Source organism: Chiroxiphia lanceolata, chromosome 7 (genome assembly GCF_009829145.1).
Source record: "Chiroxiphia lanceolata isolate bChiLan1 chromosome 7, bChiLan1.pri, whole genome shotgun sequence".
Lineage (NCBI taxonomy): Eukaryota > Metazoa > Chordata > Aves > Passeriformes > Pipridae > Chiroxiphia > Chiroxiphia lanceolata.
Window position 1 is genome coordinate 38,280,247 of NC_045643.1, and position 22,748 is coordinate 38,302,994.

Genomic DNA, 22,748 nt, shown 5'->3' on the forward strand with positions numbered 1-22,748 from the left:
CTTACAAATCCTTTCTCCTCTCCGGAATGCTGTGTGATTCTTTAAGGATTTTAGGGAATCCCTGTGTTTCTGTTGTGCTCAGATGTCCCAGGAGGGAGCGGGACCACGCTCTGTCAGCTGGTGCAGCAACCACGTGGCTCCAGCCCCTCTCAGAGGACCATGTAAACCACCAGGAGCACAGATGAGGCACAGAAATTATCTATATTGCTTTCCATTTGACTGCACATTTTTAGTGGCTCCTCTCTCCTCCCGACCTTGGGACATTCCTCCTGTGTCCCATAGCTGGGGGGGGGGGAGCTCCAAGGAAGAACAGCTTGGCAGCTTCAGGTTCCACCTCGAGTGGCTGCTGTTCAAAAATAGGATGACAAAGGAGAGGTTTGTGTGGGAAACAAGCAGAGTGTTTATTCCTGGCTGGAATAACAACAAGGAGACACAGGAGATGAGTAGGGCTGAGGGTTTGCTAAGCCTTGATGGCCAAGGCAGAGAAGTTGAGTGTCAGGTGATGATGATGATGACTCTTCCCCCTGATGATGGGGAAGAGTCTCACACACATCCCACTTTTACTGACGGACAGGGAATGGCTCCTGGGTGTTTTATTTGCAAATATTGGTACTACAACCATCCAGGTCATAGCTTTAGGGACTGCTACAGCATAAATGCAAATTTGGGATAACAGTGATCAGTCAATTCAGCAGTCAAATGGAAGAAAAAACATTTCAACTTCTTTAGAATGGAGCAGCTGAGTGTTGATTGGAATGCACAGCAAAATTCTGGTTTGCTGCACCTCGAAGCATTTACCGTGAGAGTCAGTAAAAATAAACCAGGAGGGGAAAACTGATGACGTGTTCTAAATAAAACCAAACTAGAAATGCACTATCCAGTGTAACTGCAGCAATAACATTATGGAAATGAGGCTCAAATTGAATTACCAATGGAATTCAGTGACACTGTATGGAAATAAAAAAAAAAAAAAATTGGCAAAATCACAGACATCCAGTTCAGGCTTCTGTGTATTTAAAAAAAACCAAAAAGGTTAACTTGAATAGTAAAACAAGTCACCCCAATCTCACCTTCACTGTGCATTAAAGCAAGACCCCTCCTTGAATAAAACATCTGAGCTTTGCTTATCTCCTCTTCTGATAAAGCACCAAATTGAAAATGTAGAGAGATTTCCATCTTACCTTTTTTTTCCCCAGCAAATCATAAGCACAGCTATAAAATCTCGAATTACTGGCAGCCTGGAAGCGCTCATGTCTTACCTTTTTTCTCCTTATAAACATCTCTTGTTTCTCAGGCAGCGTGTGCAGGGCAGTCCTGCTGCAGCTGCCTCCACTACCTCCCTGGGAATGGATTCCTTGTGGGAATGGAATGTTGATGTGGCTCATTTTCGACACGAGCACGTTATAACCAAAGGTTTATTGTCAGCTGATGGGAGGGTTGGGACAGTCCTGCCCGAATTTTCTCATGCCCTTATTCCAGTGCCAGTTCTTGGTGACACAGGGTAGGTTTTCCAGGACTCTGTGCTCAGGATTCCATCCCCATTCCCACTCCACACGTCAGGGTGGTTTAGGGGCTTTTCCTGCCCTGTTTGGTGGAGTTCTCTGAGTTTGACCACGTGTGTTTTCAGAGGTCCATGCCAAGAGCTCTGCATGGCCACCCTCTGCTTAAAAGCTAAATATTCCTTTTTATTTAGCATTTAGTGTTTGTTCCCTGCATACTGTGGGGACTTTAGCAGCCCAAATTTCATACTGCCTGTGTTTGTGCAGAAGAGTTTGGCTGCATTTCCCCACCTCCTGCTGTGGATGATGAGGGGGTCCCTGTCCTTGCAGGACCCCGCTGTCCCTGGGCTCCAAGGAGAGATTTTAGGAAATGTGAGCTGGAAGAAACATGTGGGACCCACTGCCCTTTGGCAGTGGTGGCCACGTGCTTGTGCTAGGAAATACAAATTCCCTGCAGGTTTATCTGCTTGGCCATGATCCCACCTCCATAAAGAGCAATTCCCGTGTGTTCTCCTGCCTGCCTGTGAATACTTTATATAAATTTATACATCCAGAGACAAAAATGTGTCAATGAATGGTTAATAATTCCAGTCCTTTACCTGGGTCTGTGTTTGATGAAGCACTTTATCTGTCTGCACAGCCCCTGATGTAATTAAGGGGGGGAGGGGGGAAAGCTGCCAGTGGAAGATCCAATCAGTTAATTAGGATACACTGTTAGGGAATGCTTTAAACTGTGACACACCGAGCCAGCAGCAAATCCCAAAGCTTGGGAGAGAGTCCATGTGTGTGGTCTGGTTTTCCAAAGGCTACTTTTGCCACGTTACAAAGGAATAACAGCTGGAGATTGCTCCTTGCAGGGTGACAACACCCACCAGGGTACTGCCGGAAGATTCAGTGGTGCTGCTCTTGGTTCCAGCCCTTGCAGACACTGAGGAGAGCAGAACTTTCCAGCAATATTCTGAAAAATATGATGCCTGTCCATTGTGACATTTCAGCAACAAGTGGCAGGAGATACCTGTGGAGGGATCAAATTTGAAAACAATATCACCAGGTGAAAAAGCCAACTGAAAATGGGAAGTTTTTACTAACAGCTCTGGGAGTGACGAGTCTAAGCAGTGGAGAATCCCTCCAGATCCCTGGTGGTACATCCAGGGACAGGATGGGACTTAAAAAGGTGGCAGCCAGAGGACTGGGGGCTTTCACCAGCAAAGAGCCTGAAGACATCTCTTGTTTTTGGCTCATTTTGCAAAGGTGACTGACCTCAGAGTTCAGGTGCTCTTTGAGTGGTGAAGGTGGGGCAGCTCAGTGAGTCCCAAGGAATACAGTCTGTATGTTCCAATTCATCTCTCAGTTCCCTTCCCTGGGAGCTCAGTGATCAGTAATGTGGATTCCAGGTTGCCTCAGATTTCCCATTGCTGCATTCTGAATCCAACACAACCCTGCCCACAGAAGCAGTGAGCTGATTGATCAGGACTTGCCACGAGCTTAGACATGACAGCCTATTGAGGGAATGAAAAGCAATACTTCCGAGGAATAAATCCTTAATTAAAATGGGTTTTTTTAATATAAGACACCATCATTCACAGCTGGGAGTTGTTATGGCTCTTCTTTGCAATAAAACTGGCTTCTTCAGGAGGGTTTTTCCACGGAGGATCTGTTATCCCGTGCCCATGCCACCGATATTCCCAGTGATGTTCCGGAAGGCAGCTCTGTTTCTTCTGAGACTGTTGTCAGCAATATAATTTATTTCTCTGGGCACAAGGCCAGTGACAGCAGGTCCAAAAACCACCCTGGCCAACGTCATTCTGTGTCTATTAAGGGATCTCATCATTAACCACAATTCAGTGGTGACCAGGGCTTTTAAAAACTACCCTAACCCAGCCAAAACCACCGACTCCAAGTATGTCCCTAAAAAAGACATCCTCCTTTTCTCATGGGACCAATAACTACTGTAAAAATGCTCCCTGTTTTCCATCTTTTTTTCAGTGATAGCTCCAAACAGCCACATCTCCCAGATTATCCTAAATATGAGAGAGACCTAAACAAAACCACCGTTCGGATTAGATATGCACGTCGGTTCCGAGACAGATTTCCACACATATGGCACCAGACAAGTGCAACATGAAGAGATTATAAAACTTGTGGCAGCGCTGGCAGTTTCTAGGTTTCCCTGGAAAGCTGCTTTTTATCATATTTGCAACGGCAGAGAAAAAAAATACGAAGGAAATGTATGAATTTTGTGTGCAGCAGAAATGTCAGCCAGCGATTGTTCTGGTCCTGCCCTCGGTGACACACGCTCAGATATTTTTACTTCGCATTTTTCCCCCCCTTTCATTCCCGCCTCTCCTCGATCCAAGCAGCTCTGATTTAACTTCTCTGGAGACTCGAAACAAAGCTCTGATTCATCTTCCAAAGGCGCTTCAAGTGGCAGCCAGAGGGATGCTGTGATAGCGATCCAGAAGGAGCTTCCCCGGAGTCAGGCGGGATACAGAGCCCCAGGGACGCTGACAGCCGGCGTTCCCATAACGACTGCCCTCGGAGTCATCCCTGGGGAGTCCTGCCCAGCCTTTTGTTGTTGACCTTCTGTTGTTCAAAAATTCTCCAAGCTCTGTCGTTAAAAACTTCTCCCAAACAAACCCAACCTTTGGGTTTCTCGAAAAGCTTCGGGTCGGGAGGGACGTGTTTTCCCGGCGCTTCCCGAGTGGCACAGCTGCCAGCTGGACGCTCGGTTCTTCTTCCCACCTGGAAGGAGATGTGGAGCCCAGCGTTGAGGTCTCGCTGCTGGGGGTGGGAGGGCTGAGGTCTGACACTGAATCCATGTCCTGCCTCGTTCCCACAGAGCGGGCAGCCGGGGTGTACCACCGGGAATCCCGCTCCGGGAAGTACCAGCTCACCTACGCCGAGGCCAAGACCGTGTGCGAGTACGAGGGAGGACACCTGGCCACGTACCAGCAGCTGGAGGCGGCCCGGAAAATAGGTATGGAAAAATCATGGAAGAATCACAGCATTTGGCTTTTCACAGCCCTCATTCAGCGTTGTCAGCTGTGTATTGCTGTGTCTGTTATGAACTCAGGGACTGGAAACCCCTGGATTTTTGCTCAAGTTGCTTCCGTTTTCCCACCTTGGTAACTGGTGCCAGGGCCTCACTACCCTCACAGCCAGGAATTCCTCCCCAGTATCCCATCTAAATCAACCCTCCTTCAGCTTAAAGCCATTCCCTGTGTCCTGTCCCTCCATCCCTTGTCCCCAGTCCCTCTCCAGCTCTCCTGGAGCCCCTTTAGACCCTGCAAGGGGCTCTCAGCTCTCCCTGGAGCCTTCTCTTGTCCAGGTGAACCCCCCCAGCTCTCCCAGCTTTACTCCAGAGCAGAGGGGCTCCAGAACTTAAAGCATCTCCATGGCCTCTAGGGAATCATTCAGGGAATCATTCTAACAGGTCAGTCTCTTGTTTTCATCAAGATTTTTATTCCAGCCATATTTGCTCTGGGAGAAAGTGAATTGTGTGTGCTTGGAGTAAAAAGTGGAGCTGACTGAGGGCTCTACTGTATTTCTAGTTGATTCCTAATAAGAAATTATCCATTCATTCAGAGCACTGGGAAAACAAGGGAAAATATCCTCCACTCCAGAGATTTTCTTGCTCTGCTGTTGCTTTGTCCTCTCAGCACCAGAACCCATGTGAAAGGGGTACTTTTGTCTCTCTGAGCAGCTCAGAGCCCTAAGATGCCACAAATATGTCCCATTTCCTCTCAGTGCAAACACTGGATTGGTCTCTACCACCCAGGGAACAACGCTGCATTCTTTGCCTATTGGTGTTAAGTTCTCAGCCCCAAAATGCATTAACAGGATCTTTTTTGTTTGGCAAGAAATGCTTGAGGCATTTCACGTATTTAAATTTCAGTTGCAAGTGTTTTAAATTGACACTGCAGGGTTTTAGCTGTATTTTGTATGTAGTGTTTTATTCATGCTCAGAAATTAAGGCTGCTGACTCCTGAGATCTGACTGAGCAGATTTGTGTGACTTGCAAAGGGAAACAAAGCACACTCTTAGACAACTCATCCAATGTATAATTTGATTACAAGTGGTCACAGAGCACTTCAGACTGACTACTTGGGGAACTATGCAGTCCATCTGTGTTTGATTTTTGTCCTGAAATGAAGCCCCAGCAATCACGTTGTGGGGAACACAATGCAATTTTATACTCTGTGTTTAAAATTATCCTCTCAAAGTCCTGCTCTTTCCTGCAGCTCAATTTCTACCAGGCCAATTACACCCAGGTCATTGAGTCATCAGCTTGAGTAAGACTTAGTTGAAGGAAAAGCAGCGTTCCCAGGCTGGGATTGATCGATCCCATCCATGTGGCATTTCCTCCCTGCTGCAGGTTTCCACGTGTGTGCTGCTGGCTGGATGGCCAAGGGCAGGGTTGGTTATCCCATTGTAAAAGCCGGAGCCAACTGTGGCTTTGGGAGGACTGGAATTGTTGACTACGGGATTCGCCTCAACCGGAGCGAGAGATGGGACGCCTACTGCTACAACCCCAACGGTGAGTCCAGAACGGCCCCCTGGGCACTGTCCTGCTGGGACAAGGGTGCACATGGAACCTCCCATTTCATTGGAACAATCTGAGGTGTTTCACATGGGAACCGTTTTCCAGGTATTTCGCCTGTGAACAAGTTAAATTCGGTGTTAACCCTCATTCCTTCTTTTTTGTGTCCGAGATAGGAAAAGTTCTGAAGACGAATGTCATGTCCGGGACTGGCATCTTAGGAACTTCTCTTAGGAAGGAATTCTTGGCTGGGAGGGTGGGAAGGACCTGGCCCAAGTTGCCCAGAGAAGCTGTGGCTGCCCCTGGATCCCTGGAAGTGTCCAAGGCCAGGTTGGAGCAACCTGGGCTAGTGGAAGGTGTCGGGTTTGGAACTGGATGGGCTTTTAGGTCCCTTCCAACCCAAACCATTCTGTGATTCCATGATTCTCTGACTGAAACCGTGATGGATCCAGATCCCAACAGTGCCTTGTGTGTGTGTCTGTAACTAGCTGGAGAAAAATGAACCTCCAAAGCAGATCAGGAGACACGACAAACGTGAGTGGCAGAACCTCACCCCAGGAGGTGATTCAAATATCCACACGGCCACTGTTACAGATTAGCTTGGTATCACTTCATTTAGCAGGGAAGGTGGAAAAAATAGGCAGCAAGAAGGAAAGCAGAGCTTAACCTGACTGTCCCCCTGCTCACAGTGTCCTGCCATGCCTGGCAGAGCCAGAGCTGGAGTTGTCCATGACGTCTGCACAGCTGTGCACAGTTTGTTTGTGCTCACAGGCTTGTTTACGTCCATCAAATAGCTCTGTGGGGTGGGGGCCGTTCCCAGATGTTCCACATCCAAAGAGAGACTCCTGCACTCAGAATTACAGCATGTGAGCCCGACTTTCTCTTTGTCAGCCTCTCCTCTGGGCCAGGAGGGAGTTACTATCCAAACACTGTTTGGTCAGAGGACAAAAGGAAACCAGAGCTGCCAACACGGCAGAGCTTCAGCCTCTCACATTGAAAGGATTTCTGTTCGTGCTCTGCAGAGCCTGGTGGGGCTGTTTGGAGGAGGAGGAGGAGGAGGAGGAGGTGAGGAGCCAGGGGAACAAGGAAAAACCTCGGATTGAACTGAGCCTCTGCTCTGCACCAGCATGCTGAAGATGTCACCTGATGAGGAACTTGTGGAACCCTTTAGTGTTTGAAATGCACGTCCCACCCAGCAGTGATCAGAGAATCACAGAATTCCAGAGTGGTTTGGGTTGAAGGGACCTTAAAGATCACCCAGTCCAACCCCCTGCCATGGGCAGGGACACCTTCCACTAGCCCAGGTTGCTCCAAATCCAACCTGGCCTTGGACACTTCCAGGGATCCAGGGGCAGCCACAGCTTCTCTGGGCAACCTGGGCCAGGGCCTCCCCACCCTCCCAGCCAGGAATTCCTTCCCAATATCCCATCTCTCCCTGCCCTCTGGCAGTGGGAAGCCATTCCCCGTGTCCTGTCCCTCCATCCCTTGTCCCAGTCCCTCTCCAGCTCTCCTGGAGCCCCTTTAGGCCCTGCAAGGGGCTCTCAGGTCTCCCTGGAGCCTTCCCTTCTCCAGGTGAACCCCCCCAGCTCTCCCAGCCTGGCTCCAGAGCAGAGAGGCTCCAGCCCTTGGAGCATCTCCGTGGCCTCCTCTGGACTCTCTCCAGCAGCTCCACATCTTTCTTGTGTTACAGCCCCAGAGCTGGACACACTATTCCAGCTACTGGAGCATGAATCAAACTGGACCAAGTGTTTTCATCCCAAAGGGAGTGAAGAGCTGCAGGAACAACAGGAGTACACCCCCATGTATGTGAGCACCAGCCTTCAGAAGGCTTTTTGTAGAAAACCTTTCTGAAGAGGTCTTTGAAGAAGCAAGGCTGACACTGAGAGTCAGGGGGACTTGCAAGTCCAGCTGTAAAGCTTGAAGGAGCCCAAAAATCCCAAATGCTTTTGACATAAAACACCCAGCTCTGGTCCCAAGTCCACGGAAGTCAACGAAAGCTTTTCCTCTGAATTCAGTGATCTCACCTCTTGCTTCCAAAACACCTTCTCCCAAAAGCTGGGAATGACTGACATTCACCGAGTGCTTGAACATATGAGAAGTTCTATCACTCTGGATGTTCCTGGGGGTTTTTTTTATGGATCAGACCAAAGATTCAAACCATAGCCATAGTCAGAAGGAATACTTAAACTCTGACGTTTTTATTTCTCTCTTAGGAAAGGAGTGTGGTGGAGTCTTCACAGATTCCAGGCATGTTTTTAAGTCACCAGGGTACCCAAATGAGTATGAAAACGAGCAGATTTGCTACTGGCACATCAGAGTCAAGTATGGGCAGAGGATCCACCTGCAGTTCCTGGAGTTTGACGTGGAGGACGACGTCGCTTGTATGGCGGATTTCTTGGAAATCTATGACAGCTACGATGATGTCAATGGCTTTGTGGGCAGGTAAAGCAAATCCAGCTTTAATAGGCAAATAAATGATTAAATCTGCCCCCCAAGAACTTCAGGAGGACACTGTATCCCTTATCCAATTAGCACTGCTGGGATGTCCATAATTCCTGCAGCAATAGGACCTGATTTATCCTTCCTTTACTTTAATCTTCCCAATTTACTTTAATATTATTAACACATGCCTGTTAAGAGTTTCAGGGAATGGAGCTTTGCCCTTTTTTTGCTTTGCTGAATGAGATGAAAGAAAGCTGCAAGGCTTTTTAGTCAGCTGCTTATCCTGATTCTCCAGTATTTCTCAGGAAGGACTCTCAGGAATCTCAAACAGCATTTTGTGTTTGCTTTAATTGAAAGGAGGGAGGTGAGGTGTTAGCAAAAATATATTTAATTTAAGTTGCTATTTGCTACAGAAGTGAAGTATTAGCTAATATCAGAACAAGTGTTATATATCATCTCTCTTATTAGATTTAGTTCCTTCTTTGCTTAATTCTCACTTTCTTCAATGTCGTACTTTTACTTAATCTTTGTAAGTCATATTTTGGTATGAAACATCTCGGTTTTTCAGTACAGGGACTGTACAAAACAAACAAAAAACAAACCACAGAAAGTGATAAAAGGCACTTCCCAGTTCCTGCCACTTTTCACCTCCTCCCTACAGATCATGTGTAGCAAAGCGAGGATATTCTGTTTGTTTTGCTTTTACAGATAATTTTAAATGGTTTTTTTTCTGACAATATTCTTCCTTTCTTGACCTTGGGATGCTGTTCTTCTACTTAATGCCTTGTTAAATTGCTTTTTTTCTTGTCCTGCATTATTTACTTCCCGAATATATTGAGAGCTACTTCCTGCATTTTTGCCTCCTCTAAACCTTACTGTGGGATAATGTTTAAAAATTCTTTAGGCAGTAGATTTACCATAAAATTGCACACACTGAAGACTTAAAACAAATTTATCCCCTTCATCTCTAAGGAAAGAACAGCCTGGGAGCCCCAGCTCAGAGCAGGTTCTGTGCCACAACTCCTGTATCCTTTAACCATGAATATTCCTATATCCTTTAACCATGAATATTCCTATATCCTTTAACCATGAATATTCCTATATCCTTTAACCATGAATATTCCTATCTTTTTCCAGGTTTTGTGGAGATGAGTTGCCAGATGACATCATCAGCACAGGTAATTTATTTCTGGTAAAAAAACCCCCACAATTCCTTCTAGAGCAGGTGGATTGCTGTGAAAATCTCAGAATTTCAGCAACCAAGAGCACTCAAAAAGTAAAAATAACCCCCCGAAGTATCACATTTTTATGCCACCCGAAATGTAACCTTTGTTTTTCTTTTTTCTTGTCCCAGGCAATGTGATGACCTTGAAGTTTTTGACAGATGCCTCAGTCACTGCTGGTGGGTTTCAGATCAGATACACTACCATGGACACGCCTTCCAAGGCAGGTGATGGAAGGAATGCAACATCCCAAGGAAAAACAAACTACTTATCTGGAAAATTCGGTGTCATGTGAGCAGAGGAACCAGATACACTCGTTAAGAACCCTGTCTTAGAATGAACCCAATTCAGATACCTGTGTCTTCAGATAAGACATTTTGTTCATCTCTTCCTGACTTTTTATTTTCTGCTTTTCTACGAGTTTTGTTAATAAACTACATTAGGAAATAAATTATAAAACACACTTACATGAATAATAGAAAACTATTTTTAGGATACAAGTACTGTAAAAATCTGTTACCATAGATTTTAAAATTATTTTTGTATATAAACTGCTCCTTCCCCTCATTTCTTGTCCTGTTTGATCAAAATTTTTGTGTGACTGTTTCAACTGTTTTAAAATTTAATAGGCTGTTCTCTCCTTATTTTTCTTGATTTCTACATATTTATTTTTTAGACTGTTGCTTTGGGGTTTTTTCCTGTTCTCCACACATTACTATTCATTTAATTAACTGATTTTCTTGAACTCTAAGGGCCTTTAGAATAAGCTTATCTTTAAGACACATAAATTCGTTTCATGGACACTGTTGAGATGTTGGATATTGTTTACACGGGTTTAAGACTGTTCTGTTTTAAACTGATGAACTTAAATCCTTCTCCACATGTTTTTAACTTCAGTCTCAAGCAGCATTAAAGCTACCTCTGTTTTAATCCCGTCCTGAGTTTGCAATGGATTATTTTTATTTCTTTAGAACCTTTCGGACTTTGGCACACTTTCTTGATTTAAAGCAGTAAATAAGTTTTAAGGGTTTCTCTATTTCTCTGAGTGTTTTCTTGGCCCCAAAGTTACTGTCCACTGAGAATCTTCCCGTGAATTGCATTTTGTTTGGAGCATTATGAATCCCTCTGAAAGCAGTTTCCACACCGAGGATCTTGAGCTAATCAAACCTATCTTTGCTTTATTTATCTTAATGCTCAGTTCTTTTAATTGATTTCATTTTTGAGCTTTTATTGCTATAATTTCACTGGGAATATGATCCTGCTGCCTGGCTGTACTGGAGGACAATGTTGCAGCTTCTCTCCCGGTTATTTCCAACACTTTGTTCCTGCTCCATCGGGAAACAAGTTCTGTATCCCTACATTTACGGGATGTAGCTGCACCTAAAATCCGCTTTTTAATCCTGCCACCTTGTGTTCACAGACATACAATGCCATTCCAGTTCTCCAAGGTAGTGCTTGCAAATAAGGAATAGAATAAGGAAAAGCATGAAGAGAATGGTTAACATTTTATTTATGACCCGGGGTAATTTTTTACGGTTTGGGGTTTGTTGTTCTTCCTTTAACTGAGAAGCAAGAGATCTCGAATTGACATGGATCAGATCCAGGGGTGTACAGGGAATACCCGCCTGTCCGGAGACCCTCATGGAGCCGGAGCTGGGGGCAGGATTTTGGGAAGAGACTTTTTCCAGGACAGTCACTCCTGCCGGGCATCGCCAGTGCAGGTGACTGAGGAAGACTCAGCCACTGACTGCTCAGGTCTGTCTCTATCCCTGAAAAACAGGGGTTCTCCACACTTTGGATTCGCTGCCAGCCCTGGTATTTCCTATTCCACCCCCAGTCACCCCTGCAGCCCGCAGGCGTCACCTCCATCCCACCGGGCGGGACATCCTGTGCTCAGGGAATTTCGGGTGATGCCGGCAGGATTTTATGGAGCTGGAGCCCGGCTGGAAGGTTAATTTCCAGTCATTAAATGTAATGATTTGACCTCATCGGGGTCTGCAGCTTCTTCATGAGGGGCGGGCGGGGGGGGCAGCACTGTGTGACCAGGGACAGGACCCAGGGAATGGCTGGAGCTGTGTCAGGGCAGGGTCAGGTTGGATCTCAGGGAAAGGTTCTTCCCCCAGAGGGTGGTTGGCACTGACCAGGCTCCCCAGGGCAGTGGGCACAGCCCCAAGGCTGCCAGAGCTCCAGGAGGGTTTGGACAACGCTCTGAAGGACATGGGGGGATTGCTGGGGTGTCCTGGGCAGGACAGCGGCCGGACTGGGTGCATCCCACTATCCCACGATGTAAGAGCTGAGGGCGGGGGGGGATCGGGGCAGACCCAGCGCCCTCAGCGCTGACGAGACCCCGCCCCTCGCTCCGCTCCGCCCCGCCCCTCCCGCAGCGCTCCCGCCAAACAGCGGCGAGGGGCGGGGCCGCCGCGGCGCGCGGGAACGGCTCCGCCGCGCTCCCATTGGCCGGGGCCCGCGCCCGCCGCCGGGCCCGCGCGCTCCGCCATCTTAGCGCGGGAGGTGCGCGGGGCCGAGGGGCCGCCAGCGCCGCCACCATGAGCGCCCCGGCCACCGCTCACACTGACCCCGCCGCCGGCCCCAGCCTCGCCCCGCTGCTGCACACCCTGCAGGACCCCGCCGCCCCGCCGGGAGAGCTCACGGACGCGCACCTCACCATCGTCAGGTGGGCGCGGGAGGCACGCGCACGCTGCCTGAGGGGAGCGGGCGGCTGGAAGGGAGCGGGCCGGGCACGGGGAGAGAGAGAGCCCCGGGAGGGGCCGCGGCAGGGCCTGCCCCGGCGGGGATGAGGGAGGCAGGGCCAGGGACGAGCCTGCCCCGGCGGGGCTGAGGGAGGAAAGGCTGGGAGCGGCGGGGCCGCGGGGGGAGACCGCGGGAGACCCGCGGGCCTGGGCGTGGAGAGAGGGAGGGAAGGAGAGGAGGGAAAGGAAGGAAGGGAAGGATGGATGGATGGATGTCTCCTTCCTTCGAAGGAAGGAGGAAAAGAAAGGAGCAAAGGAAGGATTGAAGGAAGAGGAGAGAAGGAAAGGAGGATGGAGAAAGGGAAGGAAGGGAGGACGGAGGAAGGAAGGAGTTCGCCTTTACAGGCTCTGAGCATCCCAGAGCCTCCCTTCCCTGTCGCACTTCCTGGGGAATCTGCAAAGGTGGGCGAAGGAATATTGGGAAATAATAACTTTATTTTTCTAAATTAAAAAAAAAGGCCTGCATTTCACCTTTACTATTGGAGAGGTGAAGTTTTTATTGTGTTTCTCGAGTTTTGGAGTGATTGGGCCTTGGTTTAATTGCGTTTCTTTCTGAAAGGTGCTTCTTCACCGAGAGGTTCTGCCTTCACCTGCATCTTTCCCATTTTATCATGTGCAAAGGCACCATCTCTTTCCATCAGTGTCTCCCGTGGGTTCCTGCCTTACGGTTCTGTAGTGACTTTTAAAGCTGTAATTACTCAGGGTTTTTTACAAGTTTCTAGTAAAAACTGACAGAAAAAAAAAGTCCCGACTTTATACATAAATCCCATCAGGTTTCTCAGGTTGTCCCCAGGATGACTAAACTTAATTACAACTTTCCTGGATGGATGTTCTTCGCATATGTGCAAAATCATCCCTGCTTGTTGTCAAGCCAGGGTTTTCCTGGGGTTGGGAACCTGAATTCTGGAGCTGTTTGTGAGGAATGTGCTTTTTAAGCTCATAGATTTCTGTTAAATGTAACTTTTCAGCAGTCATTTTAAGTTTGGGCGTCAACTTCTAATGTTTTTATAGAAGTTGACCAAAAAATTCAAGTTCTTTTTAATGCTCTTTAAGCACTAAATGGGTCATTAATCACTTCACTTTTTTCCTTTATACTATAACACAATATTTTACTACTGGGTCATGTCCTGACTGATATTTTTGCTCTTTAACTACTCCAGTGTTGTGTTTGTTTCCTTCAAAGAAAATATCCTGGCAAATGCGTCTCAGAAATTGAAAGTTATGTCAGTTGTGTTTGTAAATATTGTTCATTTTGTAAATATTGTTTTGTTTTCCCTTCTGCTCCTGAAAGTCGCCTGAGTGGTGAAGGAGGCAAAGTCTTCACTGCAGATGTCAGAAAACACTTTCCTCAGCTCTGCAAAGTGTTTAAGGTATTTTATTTTTTTTTTTTTAATTCTGTTCTCCACACTTGAGTGAACAAAGATCTGTTTAGGGGAGGGCAAGGTCAGCAGACAGCGTAAGGCTCATATTTGTGTCCATTTATAGAATCATGAAGGCTGGAAAAGGCTCCCAAGATCATGAAGTCCAAGCTTTAATAGGAGTGCAGGTTAGAGACAGAGCAGTAAGGGTTTGTTGGCAAGATGTATATTCCATGGTGTGAGGGATTACTAAAGGAAAACAATAAAATCAGGGTCTTGGATGTGCTCAGGCAGCATCCCAGAGGCAAATCTAATCTTCCAACCAGAACAGATACAGTGTGTTGTGGCTGCCTCTAGAAACACTTCAGAATTCAGAATATGCAGTAAATGCCAGGTTTTTTCAAAGATTAATGTGAAGACTGTTCTTAGCCATTTTTTTTCTCCCCTGTTTTAGATGTTTAAAAACAGTTGGAGAGTCAAGTGATAGAACGTGGCGTCCATAACCAAAGTAAAGGGCTTGGCATGTGTAGATTTTACTTCAGGAAAGATGTCTAAACACAGAGAGCAAAAGTGTCTTCAGCACCTCACATTGTCCTCTTGATTTGGAGTTTATGGAATCAGGAAGGGATTCCTACAGGGGTGCATTTCCCACCGAGTGTTTGCTTCTGACAGCTCTCCAGAAGTGCTGCTGTTCAGACAGTTAAGACAGTATTTCTCAGCTACTTCTGTAACCTGAGACTTTGTGGTTTCCTGTTCTTTTTCCAGGCACACATTTCTAGTCCAAACTCCGAGCTCAGTAATGCAGCATTGCAGGCCCTGGGATTCTGCACTTTTAATTCAGCTAATACAGCTGAATTATCTGGTAAGCAAACAAACCTCTGTGTATAAATACATACATTGGAGTTTTTTCTTTGTCTGTCTTAGCATTTATTTCAGTTTTGACCAGATTTGCAGTTCCCAATTGGTGCAGTGGCTTTATCTCTAATATGAGCAGTGTGAGCTGTTCACTAATTCCATCTTGTACACAAGGAAGGGGGCATTTTTTCATGTTCTTAACACTGATTCTCTTCTATTAACTTCTAATTTCATTAAGTGCTTTAGTAACAGTTAGATTCTGTGAATATTTTTCTGGAGTTAGCAATCAAAAACGGAAATCAGAAAGGAATTTTGTGAAATTAGTAACCAAAAGTGGAAAAGGAAACCAGGTGGAAAAGGAGTGAAGGACCTATTTGTGTAGAATTTGGGTGTGCACAGCAGTGCTCTTCCGTGTTTTCCACTCTTCCCTGGTAATTCCTTGTTGTTAAATCATAGAGTGGTTTGAGTCTGAAGAGACCAGTAAAGGTCATCTAGTCCAGCCCCAAATATTGGGCTGGTGGGTACTTCAACTGAAACTAATCCAGAGTAATCCAAAATCTTATGACCTGCATTCCCAGAAAGTGCTAAATCCCCTTCACCAAAGGTTTTGCTGCTGAGAACTCGAGGCTTTGCATCCAGGTAAAAGCACGGGGTTTTGGGAAGAGGGGAGAGCTGATGACCGGGTTGGCTGGTCCTTGGGAGTCCCTGTTACGCATTCCAGGTGTTGGGTGTTGGTCCAGTTGGAATAACACAGTTGGAAGCTGCTCAGTGTCACCCGTGTGGTGCTGGAAGAGGGTTGTTTTCCGTGGACACACGAGGAATTTGTGCTGTGCTGTGGCTGTTGCGTGGTGCCTTCGTGGTGTGGGAGTCTGTGGTGCTGCTTAAATGCAAAGGGCAAATTGTGTGCAGTCAATTATTGTCTTTTTCCTTCTCCTGAGAAGTGTTAAATGCCCTTGGACAAATGTTCTGGAATGACCTTTGCTAGAGAGAAACTCAACCTGAGGCAAGACTGAGCTGAACCATGTGTGGGTGTGCAGAGGGGGTGTTTTTCCTGTGACTCTGCCATTCTGTTGGAAATGGATTCTTTTGGTTCTCCTACTCCATTTTTCAGTGTGTCCTGCTTTCCTGTTATCCAAGATTTACTCTGATTTCTTCTGAGAGTGAGACATCTGTAATAATGTCTGTGTGGTCCCTTTCTTGTCCCCCATAACTCACTTTTTTTTTTTAAACTTTTATTATCCAGCTGATAAATTGCAGTTAATTTTGTTAGGGAACGTCAGGCTCCAGAAATAATGAACTCCTGAGAACAATGGAAACTTAGGAATGAGGACAAACAGCTTATGTACTTCTGATTGAGAAAAGAAGTGTATTTGCCCTTAAGTTTCTCTGATTTTGAGATCATTTGCCCACAGAGCCCAAATTTCTGATAAATCAGACTTTATTAGTTTGGAATTTGAAAGGAATACAAGTTTCATCAGTCTTCCTGGTTACATGTCTGTGTTAACCTCATTAATTTTTGTGTACTGAGTTACAGTTCTACCCCCTTCTTTAATGATAAAGCCTCTTGCAGACCCTAAAATGAATTTATTGATGCCCATTTAGCAGTGCTGCTAAATTCCCTTGAAATCCAGGAAGTTTTGAATAGTTAAATACTTAACCTTAAGCTCCAGTGTATTTAACTGAAGTTGCCTTCTAGTTTTATGGTTTTGTGAATTCTTATAAAGCCAATATGTACTAAATTAATAGTATTGATACATCTGGAGCTTTTTTTTGCTGCTTTATTCCGAGAGAACCTGCCAAAAAGTAACGTTCAGGACATTAAATCACTGAAACATGTGAATGAGTGGATCTTTGGCAGTGTGAAGTGAGCAGAACGACCTGGAGCTTGCACAGGATTTGAGGGCTGTGTGTTTGCTGTGCTTCCAGCCGCGGAAATGCAGGATTTGCTCTCGGCGGTGAACGGCGTCGCCGTGAAATCTTCCGACAAAAACACCCGCACTCGGGCACTTTGGGTCATCTCCAAGCAGGCCTTTCCTCCTGAAGTTGTCAAAAAGGAGGTGAGGTTTTTTTTTTTTTTTGCTCTTTCCTTTCCCTTTTCTTTTTGCAGGCCCGGTGTGCAATCTCCTGGTCGCTCCGCTCAGTGGCTTTTTTGAATCCGAAGGTCGTTTTCCGTCAGATTTCACAGCCTAAGTTCTTGGGAAAATTGAGCCAGAAGTTATTGCTTCCCCGGAAGGAGAAGCTGCAATGTGAGCAATTCTGTTAGAAACCAGTGAGACAGGGAAAAATGCTCTGAATATTCCAGTTTGCTCAGAGCTCTGACCTTAAAACGAGACCTGACCTAATCCAAACACAGTCCTGGAAAGTGAAATTTCATCATTCCAGGTCCCCATGGAATTATTGGTATCTAGGTGCTCACTCTGATGTTCTGTTATTCCCTCAGGTGTCCAATATTCTCTCCTCCCTGGAAACAATCCTTACCAAAGGAGATGTACAGTCTGTTGTGGTTGAATATGAAGCACTTAATGTCATCATACGGTGGGTGCACTCAGTATTCAATTGTTAAAGTAGGTGCTTAATTTGAGGGGAAAACTCTTGATAAACAAAACCTCAGTGGCACTAAATATACCAAAGAAAAAAATCTTAATCCTCTTTGAATTGTTGAGTATGTTAAGGACTGTTTTCCTGCAGTTTTAACTGGGACAGAGGTAATTTTCTTCCTTGTAGCTGGTGCAGTGGTTTGGATTTGGGATGAGAACAGTGTTGATAACACAGGGATGTTTTGGTTGGTGCTGAGCAGTGTTTGCTCCCAGTCAAGGACTTTGCAGCTTCTCACCCCACCACTGAGGGGCTGGGGGACACAAAAAGCTGGGAGGGGACACGGGGGATATTCCATAGGATGTGGCATCATGCTCAGGTGTAAACTGGGAAAAGCTGCTCAGGGGCTGGTGCTGGGCTTGAAGTCAGGGGGTGGGAGCAATTGCACTGTGCATCACTTGGTTTGTGTGTCATTATAACTGCAAACAATTGCCTCATGATAATATGACAGTTCTGATGCACAAATTAGACAGTGTCCAGCTGAAAGTCTTGCTTTCATTTGTAAGTGGCTTGTTAGGAATTATTTCCAAAGTCCCAAGTCTACTTCAGTTACATTTTGTTTCCAGAACCTACCTGGCTGAGAAATTCTCCCCCATTACATGGGGTTTTATTGAAACATGTCCCCTTGATGTTTTCCACATTTTCCTGCAGTGTTTCTCATGACACTGTTGAGATTCCTGTTTAATTCCAAAGGTGACTTTTTAGGACCAACACAGTGCATTGTCTTGGTCAGTAGTGTTAAAATATTCAGATTTTATCTTAATATTAGTAAATATGCTGAGTTTGGATCTGCTCTTATTTAAGTGTTCTCTTAAACTTCTGGCAACTGATTTGAGCTGCAAATCCATTTTAAAGTGAAACAGTTCTTTTAAACAGTGCTTGTCCTCTGGCTTTAATAAAATTCCTTGAAAGGCAGAAGTTTTCCCTTTGGAAGCTGTAGGAGGGATGGTTTTGACTTACCTGAGTCAAAGGGGCCACTTGCCAAAATTCCAGTGTTTCTAGGGATGAGCTGGTTCCTCCAGGCTGGTTTGGGTATGTACCAGGTATTCCCATTTCTGGAAGTCTTGTTGGCTTGTGTGGGATGGTGTAAACATGTGGAATTGTTTGTTGGAGTTCTGACAATGTTGGAGCTGTGACAGCTTTGGAATAGGAGGATAAAACAAAAGCACTTGAGGAGAGTGACGTGCATGGAGTCTGTGGAGTTTTCCAGGAGCAGGCCTGGGTTGTTCCCAGCACACAGAGTGTGTGGGAGCTGCCTGGGCTGCTGGGAACACCCAGGGATGGTTCATGTGCAAACCTGGGACTTGGGCATTGCTAAGGAATGTCCCTGCCAGGCTCTTGTTCAGCTGCTTTGCCCACATCACTGGGACAGAGCAGAAAGGACACTGCAGATGTCAGTCTGTCGTGCTTTTGGCGAGGTTTATCTAAATTAACACCAGAGCTTTGCAGTTTTAAATGAATTGTCCAAATAGAGCTGCTTGGAAAAAAAACTTTAAGAAGTTTAGAGTGGTTTCCTATAAATCCTACGTTGAATTAGAGCATTTATTGATATCACAAAGATAATTTGGTTCCCTGAACGGCCTGTTGGAGATTTGTAATCCCTGTATTTGTTCTCTGGATGCAGCCTGATGGAGCAAACCCCAGCCCAGATGGGAGAGGAGGCTGTGAGGTGGGCAAAGCTCATCATCCCTCTGGTTGTCCACTCTGCTCACAAGGTGCAGCTGCGAGGGGCCACTGCCCTGGAGATGGGAATGCCACTGCTCCTGCAGAAACAGCAGGAGGTGGCAGCTGTCACCGAGCACCTCATGACCACAGTGAGTGGCAGTGCCGTGGGTTTGGTCTGCAGGCAGCAGCAGGAGTGATGGGGGGGTTGTTTGGTTGGTTGCAATTTTATATTTAATTTTATTTACAGTCTAGATAACGGCAGCAAAAATATCGACAGCAACTTCGTGATGACTGTGGCTTTAATGGAAAAAATTAATGTAACAGCAGTGTAAATACAGGACCAGTGTGAAAATAACAATGTGTCTGGACAGGAACCATTAATCAGGAAAATAATCATAGATCAGGAAAATAACTTGCTGCTTTTAAATGCTTCAAGCACCAGTCTCAACAGCATTAACTCATAAATGCCATTAAAATTCTGTTGTCTCTGCAAGAGAATTTGCTCACCAAATTCAGTCAGAAATTGGTGTGGCAGTAACTCATATTGTCTAGCTTAGCCTCCTACTCAAAATGGGTGTGAGGATGTGGTTGTTAGAATATTTTAACTGTATTTCTTGTAGAAATGCTGTTTCTTTCTGCCTGCAGAAGTTGATTTCTGAGCTGCAGAAATTGTTTTCTGCAAAAAACGAGACTTTCGTGCTGAAGTTGTGGCCACTGTTTGTCAAACTTCTTGGGAAGGTAAGCAGCAAAATAATACGTTCTACAATCATGAATCTTCAGGAAGAAGAGTTTTTAACAGATTAAAATACCTCAATTTTGAACTTTTTCATCCCCAGACTCTTCATCGCAGTGGGAGTTTCATCAACTCCCTGTTGCAGCTGGAGGAACTTGGATTTCGGAGTGGCTCCCCAGTGGTAAAGAAAATTGCCTTCATTGCATGGAAGAGTCTCATAGATAATTTTGCTCTAAACCCAGGTAGATTTAAAACAAAAATTAACCTGAATTATTTTGCTTACTGTCACTTCCCCTAATGGGAATAGAATATTCACACCTGGTGTGTCTGTGGTGTACACAAACACACAGTGGGATAGACATAAATAAAATTCAAGATGTTGGGTTTCTTTGTTGGGGTATTTTTTCTTGTTTTGTTTTATTTTTAAGGCAAAAGTACAGTTTGATCATTTGTTCTATCTTTTCTACTGGGACCGATAGGAATAGAATAATATTACATTTGTTTTGTAATGCTTTAACTGATCCAAACAGCAGTGAAATAGAGAATAAAACATTCTGTGCATCTTATTTTGGACTGTGGGGATTAAGTGGAGAAGGGCAGTGCTTCAGGATTGTAGAGGTGTTAAAAAAGTTGCTTTAAAGGTATAACTGAGACCTGACCAAGTTGTAAGTCCAGTCTGTGTCAAAGCACAGAATATTTTGGTTTTTTATCTTGATTGTGTTTCTCTGTGTGTTCTGAAGAGAAAACTAATTGTGGACATTCCTTAGCTTAGCTGAATTTATCTTTAATTGTCCTTTTATTGTGTTTCTTATTATTTGTTCTGATTATAATTTCACATAAATTAATCGAAAGGTTCTATTTTATGGGAAGATAAAATCCCTGGCCCAGCTGATGTTGGCTGTTCGTGTCTCAGGGTGGCTGACCAGGATTTCCAGCTGCAGGAGCAGCTCCTATGGATTGCAGAGGGGCAGGTTCTGCTGCTGCTGAGCTGGGCAGAAGTTTTTCCTCTTCCTTAAACACTTGCACAGGCTTGAGCAAAGGTCTGTCCAGACCTGCTGTGCCATTCCTCCTGCAGTGGCAAATGATCCTTGGCAGCCTCAGATCCTTCCTTCTCACCCAGTGCCAATGCACATCCATGTCAAGTAAGAGTGCAAGGGTAAATCTCCCTCCAGATTTCACTTCAGTATTGGTAAGAAATACTTGTATTTCCAGAGTTGTTCTAGACAACAATTAGAGCAGTAAGACAGTCTGAAAACTCGGTGCATTTACTATGTATTTTAGTTCTGCAAATTGTCACTCATTGAACTTTAAGCTAAAAATCCCTGTTGGTTTAATTATTTTACTTTTTTTTTCCTTGCCCTGTGGTTTAATTATTTGTACTGCTTCAAATATGCCTTTTTTTTTTGGTCTTCCAGATATCCTGTGCAGTGCTAAAAGGCTGAAATTACTGATGCAGCCCCTGAGCTCGATCCATGTGAGAACAGAGGCTCTGGCACTCACCAAGCTGGAGGTCTGGTGGTATTTACTCATGAGGTTGGGAACTCACCTGCCTTCCAACTTTGAACAGGTAACACAGCTGGGAATAGTCCTGGGCTGAGTCCCCTGCTGGTTACTCTAACATATTCCTGCCTGCTTCGTCCTCCTTTAGGTTATTTGATTGATTTTTAGCTTATCTGGTTTTATCTTATGAAATAGAACTACCTTAAGGAACCAAACTTGACTCCATATTTCTGTGCTCTGTGTGTGTCTTCTGTGTAGTACAGCAGAAATACTTGGGATTAAATGTGCCCTTGGAACCTCAAGTTCCAAAAGATTTGGGGGCCTGTCTGAAAGTCCTCTGGAAATGTCCAGTGACTGCACAACAGGGAGCATAAGCACATCATTTAAGGGTTGTTTTGCCCTTTCACCAAGAAAGGGTGTGCTTTGGAAAGTTTGCTATAGGAAAACTTCATGAAAAGACCATAAAATATTTAGGAAGATGGAGGGGAAAAACGATCCTGGTGTTTCATTACTGTCACTGGTAACTGGAATGATCATAATGTTTCCATTCAACACCTGAATTTCATTAAGTTAAACTTCAGGATGGGAGTAAAGAGGGGGGAAAAAAGTACCTTAGAATGATCCAACTGTACCATATCTACCAGGACTTTTTGTTTAATTTAGGCATTTCTAATTAATGTATCATTGTACATCTTAATATTAAAAGTACCCAGAAACTCTAAAACACACCAATGCTGTGAACAACAGCTCTGTGTGATGTTGGAGATGTGTGGTTTATGGCTTGTGTGTGTGTCAGCCATTTTCACTGAGGTGTGACCTCTTTGCAGGTCTGTGTCCCATTAATCCAAAGCACTCTGAGTCTGGATCCTGCTGCTGCATTCCCAGGAACCCCCTCACGCCTTCCAGCCAACCAGAGCTTGGGCTCAGCCACCCCTGGGCAGAAACCAGGTACTGGAGGAGCAGCCTGTTCCCAGCTAAACTCTGGGTGCAGAATCACCTGCTCTCTTTAACATCTTCATGCTTTTTCATTTACAATGGATTATTGAAACCAGGAATTTCTCTGCAGAGCTCAGAGGTGGTGATTCACACTGGGGAAAATGAGGCTGTTCCAGTCAACATTTAAAGTTAAAGAAATTGTGCTCCATATTGCCAGGACCAGTTTTAGTGTCCTTGAATGTGTTCTCTCTTACAAGGGAGCTCTGGTTTGAAACTTAACTTTTCATGTGTTTCTATGTGTGCTATTTATTTGTGCCCTTTTATTTTCTGTAGCATTTTTAGTTTTTACTTGAACAGTGTAGAATCATGGTTTGGGTGGGAAGGGACCTTAAAGCCCATCCAGCCCCACCCCCTGCCGTGGGCAGGGACATCTCCCAGTATCCCAGATTGCTCCAAGCCCCGTCCAGCCTGGCCTTGGACACTCCCAGGGATCCAGGGGCAGCCACAACTTCTCTGGGCAACCTGTGCCAGGGCTTCCCAGCCAGGAATTCCTTCCCAACATCCCATCTAATTCTGCCCAGTGATCATGATGCATCAATAGCTTTGGTACTAATGTGCAACCACACCTCCCTGAGCTTTGCATCCAACTATC

General features: G+C 45.4%; 2 protein-coding genes across 5 annotated transcripts in view; both read left to right on the forward strand.

The window, feature by feature from the left end:
- TNFAIP6 (TNF alpha induced protein 6) overlaps positions 1-10,634 on the forward strand; it is a 27,745-nt gene extending 17,111 nt beyond the window's left edge. For all 3 annotated transcript variants that reach the window (XM_032693069.1, XM_032693067.1, XM_032693068.1), the window contains 5 exons: positions 4,339-4,476; positions 5,875-6,036; positions 8,253-8,481; positions 9,619-9,659; positions 9,836-10,634. In XM_032693069.1, the coding sequence (XP_032548960.1) occupies positions 4,339-4,476; positions 5,875-6,036; positions 8,253-8,481; positions 9,619-9,659; positions 9,836-9,999 (734 nt within the window). In that variant the 3' untranslated portion in view covers positions 10,000-10,634. The remainder of the gene's footprint in view (positions 1-4,338; positions 4,477-5,874; positions 6,037-8,252; positions 8,482-9,618; positions 9,660-9,835) is intronic.
- A 1,600-nt stretch (positions 10,635-12,234) lies between these two features.
- Positions 12,235-22,748, forward strand: part of RIF1 (replication timing regulatory factor 1) — a 31,581-nt gene continuing 21,067 nt past the window's right edge. For both annotated transcript variants that reach the window (XM_032693043.1, XM_032693044.1), the window contains exons 1-10: positions 12,235-12,378; positions 13,746-13,824; positions 14,578-14,674; positions 16,594-16,724; positions 17,108-17,202; positions 18,887-19,076; positions 19,573-19,665; positions 19,764-19,902; positions 21,076-21,227; positions 21,988-22,108. In XM_032693043.1, coding sequence (XP_032548934.1) covers positions 12,251-12,378; positions 13,746-13,824; positions 14,578-14,674; positions 16,594-16,724; positions 17,108-17,202; positions 18,887-19,076; positions 19,573-19,665; positions 19,764-19,902; positions 21,076-21,227; positions 21,988-22,108 — 1,225 coding nt within the window. In that variant the 5' untranslated portion in view covers positions 12,235-12,250. The remainder of the gene's footprint in view (positions 12,379-13,745; positions 13,825-14,577; positions 14,675-16,593; positions 16,725-17,107; positions 17,203-18,886; positions 19,077-19,572; positions 19,666-19,763; positions 19,903-21,075; positions 21,228-21,987; positions 22,109-22,748) is intronic.